The sequence below is a fragment of the Emys orbicularis genome, chromosome 13 (assembly GCF_028017835.1).
Source record: "Emys orbicularis isolate rEmyOrb1 chromosome 13, rEmyOrb1.hap1, whole genome shotgun sequence".
Lineage (NCBI taxonomy): Eukaryota > Metazoa > Chordata > Testudines > Emydidae > Emys > Emys orbicularis.
In genome coordinates, this window is record NC_088695.1 from 34,081,577 (window position 1) to 34,107,524 (window position 25,948).

Sequence of the window (25,948 nt, forward strand, 5' to 3'; positions counted from 1 at the left end):
CAAGGTGCATGAAGAGTTCATGCTTCGTTGCTACCCCTCCTCCAGCACAGCCAGGACTCCAGGGGACCAGTCGCCAATGGATGGTAAACTTGGCCTGATGCTTCTCTCACTCTTTTAAACATGAATTGCAGTTACCAAAAGCTTTCCCCCAGGGTTTGCCTGGTGGTTATTTTCAAGGGCACTTTGCATCTGTGGGTCATTGGGTGAGTAGCTTAAGGGTGGCTTTAAAAAAAAAAAAAAAAAAAAGTGTGTGTGTGGGGTGTCTATTTAAAACCCACACTCCAGACAGGATGCTCCAGTGGAGGGAGCACAGGCCTGGGGGCCAGAGATGCCTGGTTATGTTGTTGTTAACTTTACTTTTAAAATGTCCTGGCCATGGTACAATAGACACAACAGAGCCAGCCCCTGCCCTGGAGAATTTACAATTCTTGGCTCACTATGTGACCTTGGCCAAGTCACTCTGTTCCTTCATTTCCCTACCTGTAAAATGAGGTTAACGCTTTGTAATGTGCTTTGAGCTCTATGAATGGAAATGTGCTAGATGATGTGCCAAGCCCTATTAATTAGTATGGAAAGAAGACTGAAGCAGGCGTGGTGACTTTGGCACATGAATGCAGGCCTATATTTTAACCATGCTCTTCATGATCTGTAACGTCTCTGTAGTGGGGCCTGGGCAGTATCCATGCTCAACTTTACTTAGCTTCTCACTTTCAGAGGTGCTGAGCTCCCATAACCCCTGAGTTCAGTGGGACTTACTCATGGGCAGCACCTCTGAAAATCGAGCTACTCTAGCTTGGTCATGTTGTTCCTGAGGACATCCTTATCTCTTGTCCCACTGAGGATTGTCCGTATTATTGGTCTCATAATGGGAGTACTTTGCCTCTGGGATAAAGAGGATGATACCTGGAGGCATAAATTGGGGAGATACTAGCCCTGGAGGTAGCCACCCTGTTGACTAGGCTTGCTGTTGAAAAGCTTATTAGCCAGGTTTCTCTGCACTCCTCAGTCAGCTGCAGGGTCCAGTATGTGTTCCAGCTTTTCTGGCTGGAAATGGGCAGCATCCCATTAAAGCTGCTGACTTTATAGAGGGTTCCCATCGGTACCCTTGGCTTCCCTCCAGGCTTATTGCTGCTGTAGCATGGCTCTTGTTTGGAGGGCTCTTCATCCTCTCTCTCATACATATACACACCTCACCCCACACATGGTCCCTATTTCAGAGCTTCACTAACCAAAGCCGCTCGGATCCTTTTAAACAAACATGGCTCTGTGGGGGTTGGATGCTCATGCTCAAACCAGTAACTCGGTCAGGGTGACCGTTACCGTGCACCTTGGTTTGCATCATCCCCCAGCTTGCTCAGAGTTCACTCCAGACCCTGGCTGGGTTTGGTCAGTGGGCAGAGAAGCTAGCCAGGGCGTTTCCAGACAGAGGGACAGGAGCCTGCCGGTTTTACTCGCAAGGAGAGCGTTTGCAGCTGAAGGCGTCTCTTCATTGCTCAGCGATGGGGCTGGGCAAATGAGACGAGACCGCCATCCACAGTGAAGGTGTCTCAACCAGCTTGTCTGATCTCCTTGCCCAGTTGGCTTGTTGTCTGGGCTCCACAGGCTGATTGGCAGACTGCAGCTACATTTCTCTGCCTCTCTCCCCAACCCCATCTTAAAACAAGGGTTGTTTCCCCAAAACTTGTTTAACCCCTTCAGCACCTTGCACTCTTGAAGGATAGGAGTCCGTAGGGTGGCATGGCTGCCTCCTTGTAAAGTATGCCCAGAGAGAAGGGGTGTGTATGTGTCAGGTACAGGAGAAACCATAAAGCATGGGGCATATGTGGATGGAGAACCACTATCCTAGTCCACTTTTTTTCATGAGTGGACCCCTAAAAAATTTCGACTGGAGGTGCAGACGCCTTTGGAAATATTAGACATAGTCTGCAGACTCCTAGGGGTCCATGGACCACAGGCTGAGAACCACTGGACTAGAGTCCAGTGATGTATAAACCGGAGATGTCTCCCATACAAACTGGCCTCTGACATGCTCTAGAGGGAGAGGCGCGTGCAGGTGAGATGTGGAGAGTCAGTGAGGGGGAGTCTGTTTTGAACAGCAGGAGCTGCGGAGGAGAAGGCTCCTGCACCACCAGTGTTGAGCTTGTGGGAAAGGATAGAGCAGGGAGGCTGATGCTAGATGAGTGCCCGGGGCGGGGGAGGAGAGCATGGGAAGGGCCATGAAGCAGGCAGAAGGCAATGGAGGGCTGGACCCTGAAGCGATTTAGGCAGCCAGGGAGGTGGCTGATCCGAGTGATGCCACCTTGCATGCCTGCAGGCGGGCAACTTGCTGTGCTGCTTGAAGGCTGGTGCACTTGGCTCCCCAAAAGAGCCCACCTTGATGACTAATCACTTAGAGGAGCACAGCTGGGACACTGACCCCGCCGGGCACTTCACCAGGGCATGGACTCACCGCAGCGCTTCCTTTGACAAAACAGGGCAAGGGAAACTGCTCTGTGCCACCAGGAACCCTGCCCCAGGCCAGCCCCGACTGCCCCCAAGAGCAAAGCCCAGTTCCATGGCCAGCAAACTCCCAAGGGAAGCAAACTTGGGGCAATAGCTTTGTTCCCTGCTCTGCCCCTTTCTCCTCTCCCTGCCCACCCTGTTCCCTGACAAGCACACTCCTGGGCAGGGCTTCCTTCCCTCCATCACCCTCTTTTCCCCCTCCCTCCCCCCCCCCCCAGGTTCCCAAAGTGAGTTAAAATAGGCCCTCTCTGCCATGCAAGGCATTTTTTCCCCCCCTGGGAAGAATGACTTCATTCAGGTCATGCTCCAAACAGTCTCTCTCTGGTGGACCTAAGGCTGTGGACGGAGAGGGTGGGTGGGGGGGACATTTTTCTGTGCTGAGTGTGTAAGAGAGAGATCTAGCTTGTGCTAGGACTCCTCTGAGCAGGCCGTTGAGTTTTACAACAAGGGCACTAGCTAAACAATCTGATTCAGGACAGTAGAGTGGAGGAAAGAAGATGTGCCATCCCAAAGGGGAGTGTGTGTGGGGTGGGGACTTCATACAAAACAGCTAATGCCCCATCACTGTACTTCTTGGCAGCTGCTCACCTAGACAGAGAGACGTCTTTCTCTGGCTACTGTAAAAACAACAGGGTCTCTGTCTTGGGGGAAGGTATTTAGCTCTCCCCACGCCCCCTCTCTCAGAGGAATTTTCAGAACATGCTACATACCCCAAGGTTGGGGTGTGACTTTGCCAGTGACTGGCTTCCCATCAGCAGACTGATGATTCTCCCATCAGCAGACTGTAGGAGTGTGAGAGCGCTCACTGTCCTTGGGCTGCTAACCTCACCCTGCACCCCTGGAGGAGAGGGGCCGAGAGAAGAGGTGTGAGTGGGGTATGGCAGTTCTCTGTTGTGTTTGTTGTTACAGCAGAGTCCATACAGAAGAGGTTGGGAGCAGCACTAGGCAGTCATGTGCCCCATAACTTCTGTGTATCCTAGAGGCTTTTAGTAGATGCGAAAAGTGCCCCAGGAATGGGCAGGGGGACTAGAGAGGTAGAATGGAGGTGAGCTAAGCTGGTGCTATCCAGACAGCACCGAGGTTAGACTCTGGGGTGTGGAGCTGTCTCTGACCCTCAGTAAGGATCTGGGTCTAGATTCAGGTCCAACATCCTGGCCACAGGCATCTTATGGGCAACTTCTGGTGCTGGTAGAAATGCGTCCTGTCCAATGGGTCCAGTCTAATCTGAAAAACTGCAGTCCCCCAAATGACTCAGCACACAGGATTCCCAGACACAGTCAGCTGGGCTGTCTGTTCCGTAGTAATGGCAGGGGTTTGCGCTGCGGGCTGAGAGCTTTATAAATGAATCAGTACATCAGACTGGGGGGCGGGGGGTGTTCTGCAGTGCCAGCTTGGGTTTCTTCCCTTGATCAGCAGATGTACTGCCTCGGAGTGGTCCAATTTCACTACAGCCATTAACCAATCAACCAGAACATTGAGGGAGAAACGTTTTTCTGAGCAAGCAGCACTGGCGTGTCTTAGTCTTTCGTGCTGACTGGCTGGGGTCATGAATTCTGCTGTCTCCGATTATTTTTCCCTAGCATACGCTCATGCCATGCTGAGCTTTCCCTTAGCACTGCCAACCAGCAGTGTCTGTTTAACTTTCTCTGCTGCTCTTCCTCAGACAGCTTCAGAGTCGTATGCAGTGGTGGTGTAGCCGTGTTGGTGCCAGGATAATAGAGAGACAAGGTGGGTGCGGTAGTATATCTTTTACTGGAAGAAGCTGGTCCAATAAAAGAGATTACCTCACCCACTTTCTCTCGCTTCAGAGTCTGTTACTCTTCAGTGTACCGAGATGATGTACGGTCTCCTGGCTAGAGCAGTGGAACTGGGCACCAGGACTCCTGGATTCTATGCTTGCCTCTGCTGCTTGCTTGCTTACTGTGTGAACTTGTGGAAGCCTCTTAGGAGTTCTGTGCCTCGGTTTCCCCTTTTGTGATATGGCTACAATAGGCCCCACCTCACGGGGGTGCTGTGAAGCTTAGCTAATGTCTGTAAAGTGCTTTGATATCATATGAAGGTCTGACAAAGAGATCCCTTTCCTCCCTCCCCCAAAGGATACCAAGACTGCCTGGCTTGTTTTTTCCACTTGTTTTGATCTACATAATCTAGTAGGATGGAATGCGGTGACCCCTCTGCTATGGGGTGAGGGGTGAACATACAGCAATGGCTCTCCCGGCCTCTGCTCTTGCTGGCCCTGGCTGCAGGGTGAGTCAGTGTGCAGGGGTCAGGTGGCCAGAGGAGCTTGCGTCTAAGTGCCTTACCGCCGGGTGAGCTGACTTGGGCTGGTTCAGAAGCAGTTCAAGCTTCCCAGCTGCTTGTCATGCTGCAAAGCCTTGACGTGGAAGCAGTTTTAAAAGGGATCTAGCGCCTGGCCAATAACTGTCATGGGTCAGACAAGAGGGGAGCTTCCTCCTAGCAAAGAGTAGATGAGACAAGGCCTGGGGTAGCTTGTTGCTAAGAAAGGCCATGCTCATCCTTTCCACGGAAATGCCCCTTACAGACACCATCTCCGTTAATGCTATTGGAAAGGAACAGACATTCAAAAGCTATCAGGGCTTTCCAGGGCGCTCTCCATCCCTAGATCTCAAAGTGCTTTGGAAAGAAGGGTGGGGGAGAGGTCTTCCTATCCCACAGAAAGCTGGGTAAGAGGGTAAGTGACTAGCTCAGTGGCAGATCTGGGAACAGAACCCAGGTACCCTGACGCCCAATCCAGGGCCCTTGCTACCGGACCCCCCTTGCACGTGAGAATCTCCCTCCCCTTCTGATGACTTGAAGTTTATTACAGAGAGTTTGTCCATATGTTGTTTCGAAAGTGAGCTCAGTGTGAGTTTTACGCGCACGCACGCACTCCCTGATGTTGCCTTCTCCAGGTGCTTCCAGCTGGGGGTGTGAAAACATCCAGGCTCTGGCCCAACTTCCTTGGGAAGATCCTAAACCAGAGCAGCTGAGGCCAGCACTGAGTGAACAAAAGGGATCAGATCCTTGCCAACAGTGCAGATAACTGCTCCAAGTGGTTTTATCATTTTGGCTGTCAAATCTGCTTTGCTGGAAGGATCCTGAGAGCTGGGATGTATAGGAAGTGGGGGAGCAAACTGGCTCCGTTCTAAAGGAGATTCTTATGAGCTGCCCCATCCTGTAAGGTGCTGAACATCCTCGACTCCTACTGAGGTCAATGGCAATGTGCAGTACTCAGCACCTTGCAGGATTCGGACCCAGGTGAACAGAATGCTCAGAACTTCCCTAGCACCTTTTGTGGAAGGATCTCAAAGCATGTTATAAAGGTATTCATTTTTTGCAACCAACCTAAGATTCAGACTCATTTCACAGAGGGGGACACCACAGACTGAGGCGAAGTGACTTGCCTGAGCTCACAGAGCAAGTGAGTGGCACAGCTGGGGAAGAGAACCCAGGAGTCCTGGCTTCTTTAATCACCAGTAACGCTTCCCCCTTCCTTTGATAAAAACTGATCCTGCCAAAGTACTTGATTTTGATTGGTGTCTAATCGTCTGCTCTCTGATAACCACCCACTGGTCATGTTGTCATCTCCTTTAACACAAGATGAGTTTATATCATGAGTTCTTTCGGAGTGTGAGAACCAGACCAAGCCATCTTTGAAATTAACCGGTCTGGTTCCTGTGAGAAATTTAATTAGAAAATCCCAATTCTATTCTTATTACAGTAGCCCCAACCGACATTGGGGCTCACTGGTACGAGGTGCTGTACAAACACCTACCGAGAGAGAGTTCCTGCCCTGGAGAGCTCATGATCCAAATAGACAAAGGGTGGGAAGGGAAACAGAGGCTGAGACGGGAAGTCAGTTGCCCAAGTTCACCCAGCAGGTCTGATGGCAGAGATGGGAATAAAGCCAGGTCTCCTGACTCCCAATCCAGTGCCCTAGCCACTAGGGAATGCTCTGTTCTAAGGAAAGCCTCAGGGCCGTTGTCCGAGGTGAGAGAGAAACATTACAAAGCACCGGTCCTCCCAGAAAAACTGCCCTTTGCAATTTTCCCATGTGAGCAGCCCTGGTAACAAAAACCAAAATAGGGAAGGGGTGTGGGTGTGGGGGAGACAGATAACAATCCCGGCAGAACAGCCTTTTAAAGGGGTTGTTTTCCATGAAGCAGCAGAGAGGGTGTCTGAATGTCCTTTGGATAGGAGCCATCACAGGACAGAGGTCTCCTGCCGTTACAGATATGGGGAAGGTAAACAATCTCCTTTTCTGGTTCTCTGCCTGAGGGTGGGCTCAGTGATCTCCTTATCCACAGCCCACTGAAGTCAAGGGGAGGTTTTTTTCCAGTGGGCTTTGGATCAAGCCCGTCTTGTAGAGGGTTAACCATAGGGTGACCAGACAGCAAGTGTGAAAAATCGGGACAGGGGGTGGGGGGTAATAGGATCCTATATAAGAAAAAGACCCAAAAATCGGGACTGTCCCTATAAAATCGGGACATCTGGTTACCCTAGTTAACCACCAGGTCCAATCACCGCCGCCTTGCACTAGAAACCGCCTGTCAGACCAAGCAATCAGAGCAAACAATGGCACTAAGACTGCAGGGCAGTGAGCAGCCTTGGGCTTCTTGCAGGAGCCCAGGCTGTGAGAGGGCAGGCCACGTGGAAGGTGAACTGTGCTAAGACAAAGCTGGCCTTCTTCTCTGGATAAACTGACACTTCCCCCGCCAAGCCAGCTGGCCTCCCACCTGGGGTATCACTTTGCAGGCGGACAAGGCCTTGATTTATGGCTGGGGGTGGATATTAGCCCAGCTGCTCTGATGGTCCTGCTGTGTGGGTGGCTGGGAGTCAGTGATGGCTACCCTGGCATCAGCTGGGCATGGGGTAGCTCTTGTGAATATCCACTTGGGAAGCTAAGACCAGGATTTGAACAGGGCAAAGGGAGAGAGGTGGAGAGAAACTGTAAGGAGGGAGCAGAGTTTCAGTGTGCAGGGGACATCCAGCTGCTGCTGGGTTTAAGCCTCAGTCCTGCAAGCTGATCTGTGCCCTATGTGGAGCCCATCAGTTCAGCCTGCAGGATTGGGACCCAAGTCGCAGCAGTTTTGCAAAATCATCATGAAAACGTACCAGGTCAGGCACAAAATGCACTTGTCCAGATGCTACCACTAGGATAATGAAAGCACTAAAGAGATTTTTGTCTGCCTGTGAAAATCCCTTCCCCTGTGAAGTGAGGTTTTGCATGACATTTTTTCCCCCATAGCGTGCGTCATGCCAGCATCTTTATTACTATGTGCATGCTCTGACCCACAATGCATTGCAGTTTTTATTTTCTTTGGATTTGCATGAAACATTGCAAAGCACTCATCCAAGGGCTCTGAATGCCTCTGACCTCTGGTATGTTGTTTAAAAATACGATAAACCCAGCAGCCTCCCCCACACCAGGAAGTAACCAATTCCTCCCATGAATACCAGCTCTTGCCATGCTCCTCCCTTCCCCAGGACCTGGGGAGATGAGATCTCACCTTGTCATTATGTCTCCTGAGACAGGCTTTAAGTGGGTACCAGCAGCTCTTTTGGGGTGGATTTGGGTTCGTCCCGTGTTGCTGCAGGAATGTGGTGTCTGCCCTTCCATCCCATGCTCCTGATTCTGCCTGGCCTGGTGTGGACTTCTAAGGAAAACCACATTCAGCCTTTTCCTGTAGGATTCTAAATCAGAGGTTTGGGACACGAGCGGGACCTGAATGTTGTCTCCCCTTTGTACGTGTCTATCGCTTTCTCTTCCTCGTGTCCCTGTCTTCCCCCAAATCTGGGATGTGCTTCTGAGGAGGTGCCGGTTCTGGGGACTCTAGAGCTGTTACTGTGGTGTTCACTGTAGCCACTTGGAACTTCCTGGAGGCAGCTGTGGGGGTAAAACTCTGATCCTCCTGCTCTAAGAAGCACAGGCCCCATCTTCTGAGGCTAAAGGAAAATCTTCATTAGCAGTATAGGGTCTATGATGCCCCATCAGACAGTTCTGATTCCATCCAGTAGAGGGCAGTGGTTCACAGACACTAGCCAGTTCATGACACTACTATATAACTACTCCACTGGGCCGGGGCGGTGGGCTAACATATATAAGCTCCCCCCGCCCCTCCCAAATTCAGTTTTGTTGCTAGCCACTTGCTAAGCTTTTGAATCCAGTTTGGCCATAGCAGTTGCGGATTTCCCTGGAGAAGGAGATATACTTTGCACTTACAGCCCCTTTCATCCAAAGATCATCAGGTACTTTTAAATTAGTGGGTGAGGTTTATCCCAGCTTTACAGGTAGGGAAATTGAGGCACAGCAAGGTGCCGTGACTTGCCCACAGTGGGGACTAGAATCTGCTGACTACCAGTCCTGCTCTCTAACCACTAGAGACGCAGCCTCCTTCGGTTTCTTAAACACGGTAGGGACGCGTCAGTGCTGGCCGGCCAACCTGTGACTACACTGACCTAGCAAATTGCAGGGAGAATGTAGCCAGGGGCCTGGTGCTGACCGGACACAAGACATCCCAAGGAGACAGAGGAGTCTGATTGCGACGCAGCCCTTCTGTCACAGCTCACAAGGGAGATCGGAGACCTTGGGCAGGGAGAGGGAATAAATAACCTGAGATTTGCGCAGCCAGAAATCTGACTGTAAAGGAGCTGCCTGGGTGTGGTGCTGCCTTGGTGATAATTCCCCACCTGGGATACTGCAGGGGTCCCAGGTGCAGCCGCCAGGGCATGTGACTAGCTCCTGAGAGCTGTGTTCCCCAAGGTTCCCAGTCTGCCCTGGGGGGACGGCGTGTGTAGAGCGTTCAGTGCTAAAAAACGGGACAAGCTTCAGAAGGACCTTCTGTGCTGAGCCATGGAGTCTCCCCTGGGTGGACCTGCCCCTTCGGCCGGTTCAGGATGCACCTTCGCTGTGAGAACAAGCCCCTTGGCTGGCAGGCTGCAGCTGCTCCATGGCAGTAACTGGCGGGCGGGGAGGGGAGAGGCTGAGCCAGTTGTCCTGGAGGAAAAGGCTCTGGAAGGCAGGGAAATGTGTAATGGACACATGGCACTGGGGTGAGTGAGAGCTTGCTGGTGTTGTTGCTAGCTGAGCACTGGGAAGCAGGGGAGGAGAGGTCAGCTGGGCCAGTGGTTTAATCAAGTGATTTACAAAGCAGATTGGCTAAAGCCCAGACAGGGCTTTAGCACCTAGACTAGCATTTTTCTCCTGGCTCCACCCCTATTGCTCTAGTCCTGGTGCTGCCCCACCTGTGTGAGCAGGGGGACTAGGACAGACCAGCTGCTGGTGTTTAGCCCCTCTGCCCAGAGCTGGTCTGCATGACCCTGGGGTTAAAATGCCAGCAGCTGGTCTACACTAGCACTCCCAACATTGCCACCAGCAGTACGACAGCCCAGAGGAAGGTGCTAATGCAGGTGAGGCCTTGGGGGGGGGGGGCATGGAGACTATTGAGGATTGGGGGTGCAAAGGAACAACAACCCAGCCAGGCAGTTGGACTCTCCCTAGGAATGTTTTATTAAACCTAGTTGCCAGTGGGCAGGTGGGAGCTGGGCTAGGTCACCCAGCCATGGAGGGATTTGTCTCCAGAGAGGGTCAAGCCCGCTAAAGGCAGGGAGGTTCTCGTCAGCTTTCAAGTCTAAATCTCCGAGAGCCAGCACAGTGAGTGCCTGGCTTCCCCCGGCAGCTGCGGGAAGGACTTGCAGGATGGGGAGGCCACCGGCAGGGCTCTTCCACCACAGGAATGTCTATAACAGGGGAGCAAAAATAGGTCAATTCAAAACCACCCTGGCTTAGGGGTCAACCCCCATCCGGGGACGTGGCTCCTGCCTCCTTCCCAAAGGTATTTCCTGGCACCTTAAGCCCCAGTTCATTGCCCTTGCTTTGAGCACTTGGGCAAGGGGAAGGGGTGACTGAGCTGAGGATTAACCCCTCAGTCGCCAGGGGACAGCCAATGCCTCTGCCCCCTATCTCACACCCGCAGCAGCATCTAATGTGGCTCACAAGATAGTCTAGGTCCCCAGGTCTGGCCCAAGGTCTGGGCTTCACAAAGCTCTGGTCTCGTGGTCCTAGAAATGAGAGGCGGAAAAGAGACATCCAGTCATGGTGTCTACTGCCAGCATTCGGCCCAGCCCAACACTCCGCCCTCTGTTACTTCAGGATCTAGCCACAACAAAGTGCTGTCTTCGAAGGGAATGGCCGGTGCAGCAGGAGAGCAGGCTGGCCCTGCCCTTTTGACTCCCTGGTGGCCCCCCGACTCTCTCATGCCACCACAGCTGTGAATAGCTTTGGCAGGCAGGGGAGACATGGAGGGTGACCCACTAGCGCTATCTGCACTGCTGCTCCCCCCTCTGAAATAATTGACAGCTCCCCTGGGCCAGGCTGGAGAACGCTGCCCTGTCCAAAACGGCCACTCATGCCCTGGCCCAAGAGGCCCTGTCCCCCTCAAACGCTCAAATTCACCCGCTCTCCAGCCGCATCCGGGATTTCCACTTCGAAGAGCCGCGCTGCAGCTGGCAACCCGTTTCTTTGCATAGAACCGTGGGGGCCTCGTGCTTTCGTCTGCTGGAACCAGACGACAGTTTGGCTCAGCCCTGCCTGGGGAGAGGCCTGCAGTGCTGAGTCCCCATCCCAGGAGTGTGAGCTAGTGTTGGTACCTTTCTCCCACCTGCCCCCTAATGAAGGGTAGCTTTGCCCAGTCCCTTCACCCTCTGATGTGCATGATTAACTTACCCAGGAGCACCTCCCTCGCCCTGTGTCTTCCCCCTCTTCACAGTACATCTGCCTAACACAGGAGCTGTTTGAGTGTCCTGATGGTGCCAGCAGCCGATTCCCAGCTTTCAGGGCTGCCTGCTAAAGAGGTGGGGGGGGGGGGGGAAGAAGTGCATTCCCCAGCACTGTCAGGGGGCTGCTGGGGGATCTCAGTTGCATGCCTAGACCCAGAATGCTCCTGTAGCTCACAGCTAGGCTAGGACTGGGTGCCGCTGGCGGAGCCTAGCGGGAGGCGCGGCTGAGCCCGTGGAGGAGCAGAGGGTCTGGATGTGGGGTGGAGTGACTGGGTCACTTGCAAGTCAGGATGTGGCCTGGACCTGTTTCACCAAGGACCTGCCTCTCCTCGTTCTACCCTCACCCCCTCAGAAACTCCCCCGCCATGACCTCTCCATCCCCACACCAGCCTTTTCACCCAGCCAATGGATACATGTATATTTTTGCCTGGCTGGGCGCAATTGGACTAGGCAAGGCAGAATTTTATGCCTCCCTATGGGCTAGAAGGGAAGAATATTGCCCCATAGCTTCAGTGGGGTTCCTTGTCAGAGGCAGCTGCCCACTTGCTTCTGCAGCTGTTTCCTGGTGCATGGGAGAACTGGAATTCCCCAGCTACACGTGCTTGGGACGGGGGCAGCACTGAGCTGGCGATGGGGTGGGGGGGAAGGGGGCCTTTATGTGCTGAATCGCAGCCAGGCCTGAGGTGGCTCGCATGGCATGTCCCTGGTTGGCCCCTCAAATCCTCACTGGCCAGGATTATTTCATGGGGGAGCAAGGAGGTTTTACGTTGTAGCAGCTGCTTTCCTAGACGCACAAACAAGGCTGAGTGGCGTGATTAGGGTCAGAGGGGACAGGCTGGGCGGTGACCATCTGCTCGGCCAAACTCCGCAGAGAAGAAGCCTCTTCTTTCCCCCTTTTCTCTTGGCTCTTCTTTTTTATTCCCTCTCCTCTCTGTCTGCCCCTTTCTTTCTCTCTCTTGCAATGTCTTGCATCAGGCTTGGATCAGAAAGCGCAGCCATAAATGGCAATATGTTACTCATGTCTGCGTGGTGCCTGGGAGGTTATTCCAAAGCACACTTTTCCTCCCCTCTCCTGTAGGCTGGCGACTCGCTTCTCCCTCCTCCCCCCGGGGTAAGAGAGACACTGGGGCAACTGGAGCTTCGCCTCCAACAATGAAGGGCACCTAGACGCACCAGCCCACTCGGCCAGATTTCGGTTGCCCCCTTTGCTAAAGGGAGGGGAGACTTGGGCTTGAGGGAGCTCCTCGCAGAGAGGGTTTGGGCTGCGCAGAGGAAATGGGAAGAGGCGAGGTAATGGCTCGCATTGTCCAGCACTGTGTTTAAAAACAGATTATGAGATGACTTTGCCAATGGGTGGAGGGTGGAGTGAGGGGACAGACTTGTACAGCAGAGAGTGAGCTGGGTCTCCCTCCCTCCTGACAATCTCTTCTTCTGATCCTTCCCATTTCCTCTCTCTTTGTCTCTCACTTCCCGGTCCAAGGGTTAGGACTTTGAGTGGGCTAATCATTAATAGTTGTGTGCGTTCAAAGCACTCTACAGGTATTAAGTCAGTCTCACCACGAGTGGGAGGTGGGTAGATCACTATTGTTATCCTGATTTTATAGGTGGGGAAACTGAGGCAGAAGGTGGTTTGACTTGTCTATCTTAAGGTTTTACACTGCCACCTATCATGTATCCTGACTGTCTTCCACATCAGATCAATACCAAAGTCCCTAGCAGACTTCAAGGCCCCAGACTGGCAGAGCCAGGACTAGAACACAGGACATCCTAGCTACCTCCTCTGGACCACCCTGCCTGTACTTAAGTCAGTTAAAGGCCAAACTTTGCTCTTAACTTTTTTCAGCATTCTTGGGATTTGACTGCAAATCTCATGATAATTGGTGTTTTTCTTAAAGCCCCAGCTGCTGGAGTCATGTGAACACATGAGAAGCTCAGCTGTTGTTTAAAAAATTCCAGGAAAGGAAGTTTTTAGCTAGGGTGACCTACGTTCACCCTATAGGTTCAAACACCAGAAGGCAAATAACAAATAATTTTGGTTATTTTTATATCTCATGATTTTTAAGCCAATCTTATGGTTTTGGGGGTGCCTGATTCAGGGTATTTTTCACATTTGGGGTTGGCGAGACTGCCTTTGGAAGCGTACTATCCTTTTGTTATTGGAGGGGTGTGTTGGAAAGTTGCCTTGTTTTTTGGTGACGCTGGGAGTCGGGACGCTGGGTTCTGTTCCCAGCTGGAAAGCTGACGCTCTTTGACCTCAGGTGGGTGACTTAACCTCTCTGTGCTTGTCTCCTGGGGTGTTGTTATAACTCCCACCCCTCTCATGTGTGCCGGGAGGTGTGACTGTCTGCAAAGTGCTTAGAGACTCTGCAAGAGAAGACATTTCACTGCAGTGTTGTTATTGCTTGGAGGCACCAGCAGGGGAGGTGCTGTAGAATGGGCCAGGTATGGCAGGGGAGCAGGAGCAGGCAGGGGTCACTGAGAGCTGCATCGGCCAAGGTGGCTGATCTAGGTCTCTGCTCTGGGGCTGGGCAGCTGCTGCATAACCAGGCCCGTCGTTAAGCCTGCAGTAACGTGATCTTTGTCTGTTACAGCAGCTGGCCGGAACTGCCTGTGTAACTGTCCTCCAGATGCTCCCAGATAATTATCGCTGTGTCCTGCCTCCCTAAGGCAAGCAGGGCTTTTCACTGCGGGGAGGTGTCCTCCCTGGGAGCCTGTGCTTGCTGTCTGATGCAGCCAGCGAATTGTGGGGAGAGGAGAGGCCGGGAGAGCACGGGGTTTATGGGCTTGCCTAGCCAAGGTGCTTCAGATTCTGCTGCCAGCTGGGCTCAGTCCCTGCTGCTGATGAGTCCCCTTCTCCCAACTCTAGTGCTCCCTTTGCTGGGAGGGGCGGCTTGCCCTGATGGCCCTAAGATGTCTCCTTGAGCCTCCCCCTGGCTGCTTTTCAACTGGGCAGAGCTCTGGGCCCAGCTTCGCACAGAGCCTGGGCCGGCTGGGCTGTCTGCCTGCCGGAGCTGCTGCGGTTGGCTCGGCTTCAGCAGGTCCTGGAGCCTCAGTCACACTCAGGGCTCGGCTGGGGTTAAAAACCAAACCCCGTCTGCATCTACAGTGTCCAGGCCGGGCAGCCGCCCGCTCTGAAAGCAGGGTGAAGCCCCACCCCTCTATTTCACACTTTGGGAAGTGAATGGGGTCCAGAGTGAACCCTTTTCATGAGCTGATTATTCTAGACTGGGATTCAGGCGCTCTCGGTTCAGTTCCTGGCAGGTTAAGAGCCCAGTGTCGAGAGCTGCACAAAGGAAGCCAAAGCTGCTGTTGGAGCGTAACAACCACCAGTTTCATTGGTCCTGCAAAAACCCAGGAGCTGTGGCACGTATTCTAGCGCACCACCTGCTGGCCCCTTCTCTGTTAGCTAACTGTCCACATCCCTACGGACATGGAGCAGTCCTGTAATGTCTCTGACTCCCTGCGTGACCTTGGGCAAGTCACTTAGCCACTCTGTGCCTCAGTTCCCCACCTGTATAGTGGGATCATAATCCTCCCTTTTTCCCCACCCTGTGGTTTTGTCCATTTAGATTGTAAAAACTTTGGGGCAGCAAGGAAGGGCACCAAACCCACCTGCTACTCCCACTTTCCCACTGTTGCCTCACTAACCTCCCCTGCTCTATCTACTGGCTCCGTTCCCCTGCCCTGGAGGCCTCCATGCACTCCCCGTATGCCCCTGGGGCAGTAGGGGTGTCCTCAGGCCTCTGCCACTGGGTCCCATCTGTCATGGAGCTCCCCTTCCACTGTGGGGCTACACGCTGCGCTTCCTGAGTCCCTTCAGCTGCCAGTATCCCCCTCTCCCTGCCTCCCGTCTTGTCACAGGGGCTACACGGCGCGAGGGGAGAGCTGTTGCTCCGGTGGCTTGAGATGCTCTCCCCCTGGTACCTCCCCACCCCACCCCAGCTGGGGACTGTGGCTCTCACTCGGCTTCTTGGCATGTCTCCTCAGAGAGGCAGGGAGCGCTCATACCAAACTCCCTGGGAGGGGAGCGGGGAGGGGGACACTTCCCTGTTATCCCCTCCTATCCCAATGCGGATACCTTTGTGAGCCTCTCTTCTAGCCAGCAGCTGGGTGGGTGCTGCAGGTCTTGGCTTGGTCCTGCCTGTTGTGAAGCGAATTGGACACAGTGGCCCCGTATCCCTTCCCCTGTGTTAGCATCAGCTCTCTGCTAGATGCAGTACTGTCAAAGCCAGGGCGAAGAGTCTGTGGCGTGAAGGGTTGGCAGGGGTGGGTGGGAAATAGGGCTGGGCAGGATTTAAACAAATGTCTGCGCAGCTCCGCTTCCGAAGCTGGCAGGGGTCAGAGCAAACGGGCCGCCCCGAGCTCTGTACCAGGCTGGGCAAGTTGGCAGGTGGCTGCAGGTCTGCGAAGACTCTCTGGAATGAGCAGCTGTCCAGGGGAGGTGGGTCTGCCACACAGACCCTGCAAGTGCTGACAGGGTAAGAGGCTGCTTGCCTCTCCTCTCCAAACTCCTCCTGCAGCCTGCTAGCCGAGACTCAGTGCACTGGCATCTAGGGGAGCGGTTCTTATCACCCTGCCAGGAAATCCAGACCGGCCAAGCCTTGCAACAGCCGCGATGCCTTTGCCTTAGATATGCTTCCAGCTGCTTTCGTGGGCCCTTAGGAGCCAGTCCTTTAGCTCGGACCCGCCTTCGTACGTGCTGTTGAAAAACTCTCGACTATAAGTTTGTCTGGTTCCTTGCATTACCTGGGTCCAAATCCTGGCTTGGGTCACAAGTGAATCAAGCTTTTTAGGTCTCAGCTTGATATTCACCAGTGAAACAAAGATGACGCGTAACGGTTGATGGCGGGGGGGGGGGGGGGCACAATTTAAAGGTTCTGATGGTATGGAGCAGGGTTCAGGGCAGGGCATACAAACCCTGGCAGAAATCTGGGGGGGGGGGGGAACATGTGACCCCACGTGCCTCCTCCCCCACATGTTGCCTCTGAGCTCAAAGGTCAATCTGTGCTCAGGAGAGGCCCAGGAATGGAGTAGCGAGGATGGGTGGGTGGGACTGCAAGTCCGCTATGGGGTTTACCTGTTTAATACAAAGGCTGGTACCTCTCTGCCATGGGCTCGCTTTATTGGGGTTTTCCACATCAGTCCAGATGCCGCAGCATCTTGCGCGCTTTTGTGATCAGGCCTGTATGTATCCAAATAAGGGTCCACGTCACCATGCCGACGACAGCTTTCAAAATGGGCAGAGGCAATCCCAAGAGGCCTGGGAGTGTGGGATTGCCCTGAAAAGTCCATTAGAGCACAATGAACCAAGTCGTGGGTGGGCCTGGGCCTGGCGGCAGGGCTGCTGCTGGGGTTGCCTGTGAACAGTGGTAACTGCGCCAACATGAGAGAGCGATGCTACCCGAGTCACGTATTGTTCCAAGCTAGTGCCAGCTGCAGAGGGGCGAAGCCACGTGGTCGGGTGATTATAAGCTGGGAGGTTCTTGGCTGCACAGAGATGCCAACTACTTTATAAAGAGGAGCGAAGCTCCGGGGTATAGAGTCGCTGCTTATAGACTGTGCGCAGACCCATGGCTCCGCTAATGGGCCGAGGTCTCTTCCCCACGTTAATGAGTTGGCGGGTAATGCAAAGCACCAAGGCCCTTGAACTGTGTCACAGATCTAGCTATGGAAGTGGGTTAAGAAGCCTGTCGTGTCAATCCGAAGTGCACCCAGAAGTCCAAGGGTAGCGGATTTGCTGTCAGCGGTGCAGAGTAATTTCTGAAGCACAGTGGTGGCCATGAAAACCCTCAGGCCACATCCTTGGCTGGTGTAAGCTGCCGTAGCTCTCCTGACTCTCACGGAGCTGCACCCGCTGAGGAGCTGAGTTAATGTTTGCTTCCTGGCTGGCTGCCCTCTACCTAAAGTGGGTAAGGGCTTGTCTACACGGGGAAACTGACGGGCATAACAACTCCCATGTGGACGCTGCATTCCAAACAGTGGGGTGCTGCCTATGTACACAACACATGCACTGCGTGCCCATGTAAGCCCTGAATGTGTCTTCCTGACCAGCTGTGCCCACAGGACGATTCCATCCGGGCCCCGAACATGCACAGAGGATGCCATTTTGGGATCCTCCACGCAGCATGACCTCACAGGCCCCGTACGTGCGAGGTCATGCCTTGCACGCAAGTGTAGAATTGCATGCGTTACTAAAAATGCCCTGGCACGCTCCGGAGTCCATAAATAAAAGGGTCTTTATTCCAGAATAATCATTCCACTGCCCAGCGTCTGTATTTATTCTGGAGCTGCCCCTGTGGTGTGAGAGTGGGGGGATCTCAGAGATAGGGTGGGGGGCTGGCTCAGCTAAGGTGTAGAGAGTGGCGGAGAATCAAGAGTGGGTGCGGAAAGGTTGAAATGGACACAATGAGTAGCCAGGATGAGACCCTCGGGGGTAGACTAGAGGACCCTTGCGGTCCCTTTTAACCTTCCCCACCTACAGCACCAGGCACTTCCCAGGCCTGGGGTTTCCTGATGCTGACAGACGGGAGCTCTCACATCTGGCTCAGCGCAGTTCATGCAGGATAACGTTGCACCCCAGTGTGCAGAGAGGGAGGGATGGGGCTGTGCTCGGATGGATAGTGCCCTCTTCCTAATGGGAGCCTGTGCTGGCCTGCTGCTGGCTCTACGGATGCTGGGCTGGATTCAAAAGCCCTCATTGTTCCCTGCTGCAGATATTTCTTCCCCTGAGCTGGAGCTGAGAAATTATTCTGCATGAGGAGTTATTGGACTGCAGACTCTAGCTGGACCCCGGGCCTCAGGATGTCCTGCTGGGCTTGGTGGGACCCACAGCTCCTGGTAGAGAGGGTTTTCCCCACTGTTGGTGCCTTCCTGTGAAACGCAGGCCAGGGGGAGCTCCCAAGGAATACCTGGTAATCTGACCACTAGGCCCGCTTCTCTCCCCACCTACTATCCTCTCCCAAAAATATGCCCATCTACACACAGGCACCACTGTGGCTTCATTGGTAACTGGGGGAGTGTGACTTTGTGAAGGAACTGCTCCCAGGAGTCCCAGGGCAGTGCTAGCCAGCTGGCTTATGCCAGTGCTAGCCTAGGGCTCAGCACCGCTTTGGAGGGGATCCTTCATGGGGGAATGGAGAACTGAGCCCATGAGGCTGAGGGATAGTCTCTTCGCCCATTGCTGCAAAACTAGCAAAAAAAATCAAGTCAGGGCCTGATTTTTCCAAGGACTTGAACACCCCAGGCACCCATAGAAGAGCCAGGCAGCTCTGAAAATTCAGGCACACGACAGCAACTCTGTAGCAGCTCGGAAATGGACTGGAGGAGCCCAGTGAGCCTCTTCCATTGCCACTTCCTCTGATTCAATGTGGTACATGCCAAGGACGGGAGCTACCACGGCACCAGCCCCCCTGCAAGGAGAAGACACCTCTGCATTGAAGCTCTTGGCATTCCTGGGACCTGCGCTGAGTCGCCCTCCCGGCAATGCTGCTGACATTCTTTCCGCCGCTGTTCATAAAAGAAAGGGCTCTGCGGGCTCCCCCACCCATGCGGGCCTGGGAAGAGATGAATGGAGAGTGAAAGGGAGCTTCCATTTTTGGAAGTGTGGCCCAAAATAGCTGTGATGGGCTGTGTGAGTGTGAGAGATGCTGGGCATGTGCGCTGTCCGCGAGCCAGGGACCGGAAGTGCAAGATGAGCCCAAATGGCCGTGAATAATGCTCATTCCCCGCTGGTGACATAACGTGTCCAGTCCTGGGCTCTGGGCTACATCCCAGATTCCTGATGTTTATATAAAACTGTGCTGAGAAACCCCACTGGCCTGTCCTGCAAGGGGGGAGCTCCTGTCCTGTCTTTCATCTCTGCATTGCTGACTGAGCTCACCTGAACAATGCCCGTGGCTCAGCGAGTCGGCCCTCCCAGCCATCTTGGTTCTCTTTGTCTCCTCTCCCATGCAACTTCTCAACCCCCTTCCTCCCTAACTGAGCTTGGCAGCTTCCCCTGGCTCTTTCTGCTCGCACACAAACCCACCCCCTGCCCTTTGCGCCCCCCCCTCCCCTCCTCCCCCCCAGCAAGCTGGGGCAGCTGTGAAGGAGCCGTCGCTTTGAATCAAACGTGGGAAGCCAGACGAGCCAGGGGTGGAGGCAGAAGCCAGGACTGCATACCCTCTGGATTCTGACAAACTGCGGGTCTCCTCCCCGGTGATGGGGAGACAGAGAGAGAACACTCTGCCTGCTGCCTTTCTGATGTGCATTGCAGAATGTGTGTGTGTGTGTGTATGTGTTGGAGAGGGGATGGGAGACACTCTGGAGGCATCACTATGATTTTGGAGGAAGGCAGCTGTGGTTTTCTTCTCCTTTTTTCCAGCCCATTCTCCGTGGACAGTATCCTGATCAAAGTCTAGGGCGGTTTTCTTTCCCATGCCCCCAACATTTGGGAAAATCCCAATAACAGTGGCTGCATACAGCCCTCTCTGAGGTGCCACTGATTTTGGATCCTGCCCCATGGTAAATTTTGTTCCTTGTTCCTTTTGGTGGTTTAGTTGTTAGCCCTGGGCTGGCCTTTAGGACAGAGAGGATGGGCTCATTTCGCACTGTACAGGACAAGGATGACTCTGGCAGTGCTCCTACCCCTGCAGATTGTTAGAGTTGCCTGACTCTTCCCTTTACAAGACCCTGGGTTCCATTGCTTACGTCTTTGCCAAAATTTAATAGTTTGGGCTGAAGTTTTCCAAGCCTGGTGTCTGCCTGAGGCTAAATTTTTTTGGAAAATTTCAGCCAAACCAGTTCAGCTGTTTCCAAGAACGAGGCTAGGGAAGAAATACATTGCTTTGCTGATGTTAAAGTCTGGTGATTGTTTTTTAAGACGTTCTAGCACCCCCATGCGTTGGAGCAGGGAGGTGCCCTTTGTATCAGGGATGTGCCTTTTGACATACCTGTGAAAATTGCCTGTATTTGGCCAAGTAATAAGCCTTTGAAAACTTGCAATTTGCTAATGCATAGTAGACTTGCTAGAGACTCACAGCTTAATTCCCCAAAGAGTCCATCCTCACTGAAAAGACACCAGCCCGGCATTGAGCAGGACTTTCCCTGCAGTTGCAATTCCTGACTTCTGGGCCATGCTGGGTCTAGTCCAGGCCTAGGAAATTAGAGGATGCTTCTACATAACATCATGTGGAGGAGGACGCTGATTGAATCAAATGCAGAGTGGACAAGAGTCAGACGTGGGAGACACAGGGGAGACTGGGACTGGAGGCTGATGGAGGGGGAGTGAGATGGAAACTGGCACTGGGAGTTGGATGGAGACTAGCACTAGCTGGGCAAGGAGACTGGGTGGAAATGAGAGTGGCTGGCCAAAGAAATTGGGACTGAAAGCCAAGGAGGGAAATGGGTGAGGGGGCTGAGATTAGACTAGGGGAGACTGGGACTGGGAAGCAGTGGGGTGGAAAAAAGAAGGTTGTGGGTGGGGGAGAGTGATAAGAAGCCAGGGTCTGACTTGCAAAAGTGTGAGCACACTCAGCTGCACCTGAAGTCACTCAGAGCGGTGCTTGAATGTGTCAAGTACTGTGAGAAAACAGGTGATGGCTCCTCATCTCACAGGAGTGCCACGAAGATAAATGAATATGTGTGGAGCACTCAGATACTGGAGTGCCCTAGAAAATCAATAGTTCTCCCTTCAGAGCAGGATTTGAATTGTGTGCTGTAAATAAGACTGAGGGCCACACATGGAATAATGAAGAGAAAACAAAATATTGGATAGCTGAGCATTAAGTGAGCACCGTCCATCCTGGGCAGTGAATGAGGCAGGGGTCCTGTGGAAAATATAGCATGTGACAACATAATTAAAGACTGTATCGTCATGTATGTGCCCAAGGGGGGGCTAAAATAAGGATGCACAGGCAACCGTAATGTTCTTTTGCTGTAGTTTGTGTGTGTGGAATATATAATTTTATTAATAAAAACTAACTCTTTTCATCCATAGATCTCTATGCAGGTCAGGATCATTACCCCTATTTTACAGATGGGGAAACTGAGTCACGGAGGTGCCGTGATTTGCCCAAGCTCACCCAGCAGCCAAATGGCTGAGCCAGAAATTGAACCCGAGTTTGCCATGTCCCAGTCCATTGTCTGATCCACCAGGCCATGCCGCCTCGGGGAGCTCCGTTTGCTCCGCACACGGTTCTCACCTCTGAACTGCTCTGCTCTTCATCCTCTCCAGGAGGAAGATCAAGACTGGGAAAAAGAGAGACTGGTGGTGAATGAACCAGATCTGGACAATGGTAAGTGCTGGCGAAGCAGCAGTTGGTGGGGGAGAGGGTGTAGATAGCAGCCACACTGCCAAGGGCCAGCTTGGGTCTGAGCTGGAAGCTCCTGAAGTCTGAGAGTGAAATTTCCCTCTTCTAGAGTTCTAGGAAAAACAGGAGACAAGGCCGGAGTGTCCAGGGTCATAAAACACAAGGAGGAAAAACTGTATTAAAAAACCCCCAACGCACATTGCGGGGCCTTTTTTCATACTCCATAAAGAAATAATCTGCCTGCCGCCCCCGCAAAAAAATAGAGTGGCAGGTGACACCCCCTCCACTCCTCCCCCATACAGATCACCTTTCAGTTTGTGGGGGGTGTTTCCTTCCACCCATAGGTGCTGGAAATAGGGGTGCTGTGGGTGCTGCCATACCCCTGTCTTGAAGCGGTTTCCATGATAGGGTTTACGGTTTGTTTCAATGGCTCCCAGCACCCCTGCTTCCACCAGACCCAAGTTGTGTGCAAACACACTCAGTGCTGCAGTAACACAAGGGGCATCTGGCTTTAAGTGTGCACAGTACAATCAGACCATAGGGAGCGGTAGGGGGTGTTCGTCAGACTGACAAATCTCCGTTCTTGGGACTTAGGTCTCTGTCCCTTTAAATTCCCAGCTGGCAGAGAGAGTGGAAAGAGAAGGGAGGGCTGCAGGAATGCAATGGCCTAGGCATTCCTCGCCCTGCTCATTGTGTGCCAGGCACAGAGTCTGGGGTGGGAGGGCCTGTTCTAGGACAATGCTGGGGGACCAGGGCAAGGTTGTCACTTGCTATAAATACAGCCCCTGGTCAGCAAGGCCTGGAAGCTGCTCAGCTGCAAGCCTCCCGGGGAAGGCTGGGGATTAGCTCCCCATAGCAGCTGACGGCTTCCTCTTCCTCCTGATTATTGAGCTGTTAATTCATTCGGCTGGGCTAGAGTCAGCGGAGCACAAAGAACAGATAGCATCGCTGGCATTTGTCATTGCGGCAGCAGCCTGGCAGGCCCAGGCGGGGGAGGGGGACCAGGATAAGCCATGCTGCTGCTGGGTTCCGCGGTGCAGAGAGGATGGAGAGCTGGGGACAGGCCAGCAACGTATCAACACAGCTGCCTTAATCCTTTTAAGACTGCGTGTGGCACACCAGCTCCACGGCCGGCTCTTGTGGGTTCCTCTCACCTCCCCTCTCCTTGCATTGCTTTCACCCCAGCAGCCCCCTCCCCAACCTGATGACAGATGTGCTGCGCCTTCTGCCTCCAGCCGTTGGCATGACACGAGAACAAAGCCTGCCAAAAAGCTCCTTGAAGGCACCGGGAGATCTCCAGAGGGTTTAGCTAGAGCTGTGTTTAACTGATTAGTCAATTACTTTATTAGAAAATGATTAATTGACTAATTGGGACAACAACAGGAACCTTGCTCATAACTCCCCCCCCCCACACACACAAACACACATCCCAAAACCGATGATGACAGGCAAGTGTGTGTGTTGACCAGGAGACAGTCCCACAGCAGCACCACGGTCAATGTGATGGCTTCCAGAAAAGCCTCCATCTGGGGGGGGCTAGAGTGGTAGGAATCCCTCCTCCCTGTCCCACTTCCTTGCTCGCCTTTACAGCCCCCCGTCACAATCCCTCTGGCGCAGGAGGCTTACGATGAATGCTAATAGGCAAACGCTAATCCTTGCAATGTGCCTTCAAAGCAGGGAGCCGCTATCGCCATTTCATAGAAAGGGGTGTGTGGGGGACAGAGCCTGGCACTGCGAGCTGGCCTGACTTGCCCCAGGGGAACACAGCCAGTGGGTGGCGGAGCTGTGACTAGAACCCAGGTATCCTGACTCCCAGTCTAGGGCGCATGCCACTCAACTGTGTTGCCTTTTATCCTGACAAATTCCCTTCACCTCCTGCAGACCTTCAGTGCTACTGTATGAAATGCAGCTGCCTCTGGGGTGGGAGAGGGCACACAGCAGGCCACACGTGGGGGGGGAGGGGAGTTTGGGCCCAGGATCCTGCGGCAAACTGCTCTTGCAACCAGTCTGTTGTTCAAACTGTACGAGAGCCCTACCAGCCAGCCTCAGAAGGAGGTCAGCCTGGGCTAAGGACACTGGGATTGGAACCTGTGCTACCAAGGAGGAGTCAGAGCTCTGGCAAACCCACGCTTGGAGTGGGGCTGAATTAGGAGTCCCTCTATTGGCCATTGGCACCCCACTTTAACTGGCTAGTGGGGTCAGTGTTGAGGGGCTCAAGGCTCTTCCCTATCTTCTCACACCTGGAAAAAGCACCCCCTCCTCCTGCTCTGGGCTGACTGCACTGCCCCAGTCCCTGCAGCGCCAGGCTCCAGGCACGATGTCTTCTCCAGGCCGCCTGCCTGGCAGTACCTGCTGCGTTAGCAATAGGCTGCCACACCGGCTTGTTTTGCTAAATGAGGGCCTTTGCGATGCTGTGCCCCCGGCCAGCATTACGGTAAAGGATCAAGGCTCCAGCCTTTTCCAAGCTGTAAAAATTCTCTTGCTCAGTTCTCCTCCTTTCTGCCTTCAAGAGCGTTGGGCCAACATTAACAAAGCGCTTAGGCCAAGATTTTCCGCGCTAAATTCCTCTGGCTCAGTTCTAAAGCTCAGCCACGGAAACTGATCGGACTCGCACTAAGCTGCCCATCTATCTCCAGCCTCTGCATTTCCCTTCCCAAACTGCTGTTTGCTCGGGCATTCACCCGGCGGGCTCTGGCTTGGGTTCTTCAGTCTCGGTGACATGGTCGTCATCATCGTTATTTTATTAGAAGAAAAGAAAAAACAGAACCTGAACCGTTTTCTCTTCCGTTTTTTTTCCTCCTCCCCTCCTTGTTCAGTGGTAAAAGGGAAAAAGGAAGTGAGATGGGTAACCCCGTTCTGCCTGCCTGAATTCCTCCAGCAGTTTGAAATAGATGCTATGATCTTCAGTTCCTGTCCTAAACTGTATTGCTGGGTGCTGTTAAAGTGTTACTGTGTTCCATCCCTGAAGTGGCTGCATTTCAGGGTTAGGTTAAGTGATCCCTTCTCCACTACTGGCATGGGGAGGCAGCGGGAGTTGTGAGGTTTAACTAACTATCCTGTCCTTGGATAAATGGTACTGTAGACATGCAGGCTGCAATTCATTCCCTTTTAAAGGAATGTTCTAAATAATTCAGGCATTTTAATGGGCTGGATAAGATGATGACTCAGTCTGGCCAGTGAGGATACTAAGCCACGTGAATGCATCTAATATAACCACAAGGGTCTCAGATTGCTAGCCAGCTACCTTTTTATTTCTTTAATGAATTTTCCATCTAAGCACTTATAGGGCCTCCATTGCAGTAGTGCCTGAGCACTTCACACTCATTAATGAATGCATCCTCACATCTTCTGTGAGGTGGGAAAGTATTATTGTCCCCATTTTACACATGGGGAAATTGAGGCACTGTGCGATTAAGTGATTTACCCAAGAACATGCAGGAAGTCTGTGGCAGAGCCAGGAATAGCATTCAGGTCTACCTAAATACTAGTTGGATGGCCTAAACACAAGAACATTCTTTCTGTTTTCTTTCAAGAAGTAAAGTTGTACAGAAACCTCTGGGGAGCTGGCAGGTTCCTGGAGCTAGAGCCAAGGTGTCTGGTAGAGAAAGAAGCGCTGGGTGTGGAGAGGTAGATTTGAATTAGGACTCTTTTCTTTTTACAAAATGACAGCCAGTAAGAAAATACCCTGCAAACCCAGTGTCTCGGCAACCAATGCAGACATTGGCGGGGGAAATACACAAGACAAATGTCTTTTTTAAAACTCACCTCACGGCTGTTCTATTTAAGTAGGTCACTTTATACTCTTAAATATTTTGCAGTTCATGGGAAAAATCATGCCTAGAATTTTCAATGTATTTCCTGAAGTTTGTCTCCACTCTGAAGAGAGAGAGCGAGCCCTGGAGCACTGAAAACTTCCAGCTCTTCCCTTCAAAACCGACACGCACACGTTGGCAGGCAGATGGGTGGATGGCTATTCCCCTTCCCCTCAATTTCTAGAGTCCCTTCTTCATTCTGATCTGAACAGCCCCTGTTCGGGGAGGGAAAACCAGCTTGGTTTTCTATCGAGCAAAAAATGTTAAGAATAAAGATTTCTGATGTGAAGGGCGCAGATGAAGCCTGATTCTCCTTTCACGTACCTTAGTGAAACTCCACTGACTTCAGAGAAATGACTCCTGATTTACGCCAGTGCAAGTAATAGGAGACTCGAGCCTAATATCTCCCCGAGCAACAACCAGTTAAAGGCACATTTCAACAGCACTTTTAAGGCCTGGTTAACTGAGCCTAGTCTCTGTTTGCTTCCAGTTGATCAGGCTTGTTTGCCTGCCAGTACGGAGCTTTTTCCATTGAGGGAAATGAGACTTTATGGAGCTGCGTTTTCT

The 25,948-nt window shown here is 52.8% G+C and overlaps 1 protein-coding gene across 1 annotated transcript in view; it reads left to right on the plus strand.

Annotated features, from left to right (window-relative positions):
* MXRA7 (matrix remodeling associated 7) overlaps window positions 1-25,948 on the plus strand; it is a 50,015-nt gene that overhangs the window by 1,602 nt on the left and 22,465 nt on the right. Inside the window, exon 2 of the mRNA XM_065416251.1 lies at window positions 21,494-21,554. Within this exon, the coding sequence (XP_065272323.1) occupies window positions 21,494-21,554 (61 nt within the window). The remainder of the gene's footprint in view (window positions 1-21,493; window positions 21,555-25,948) is intronic.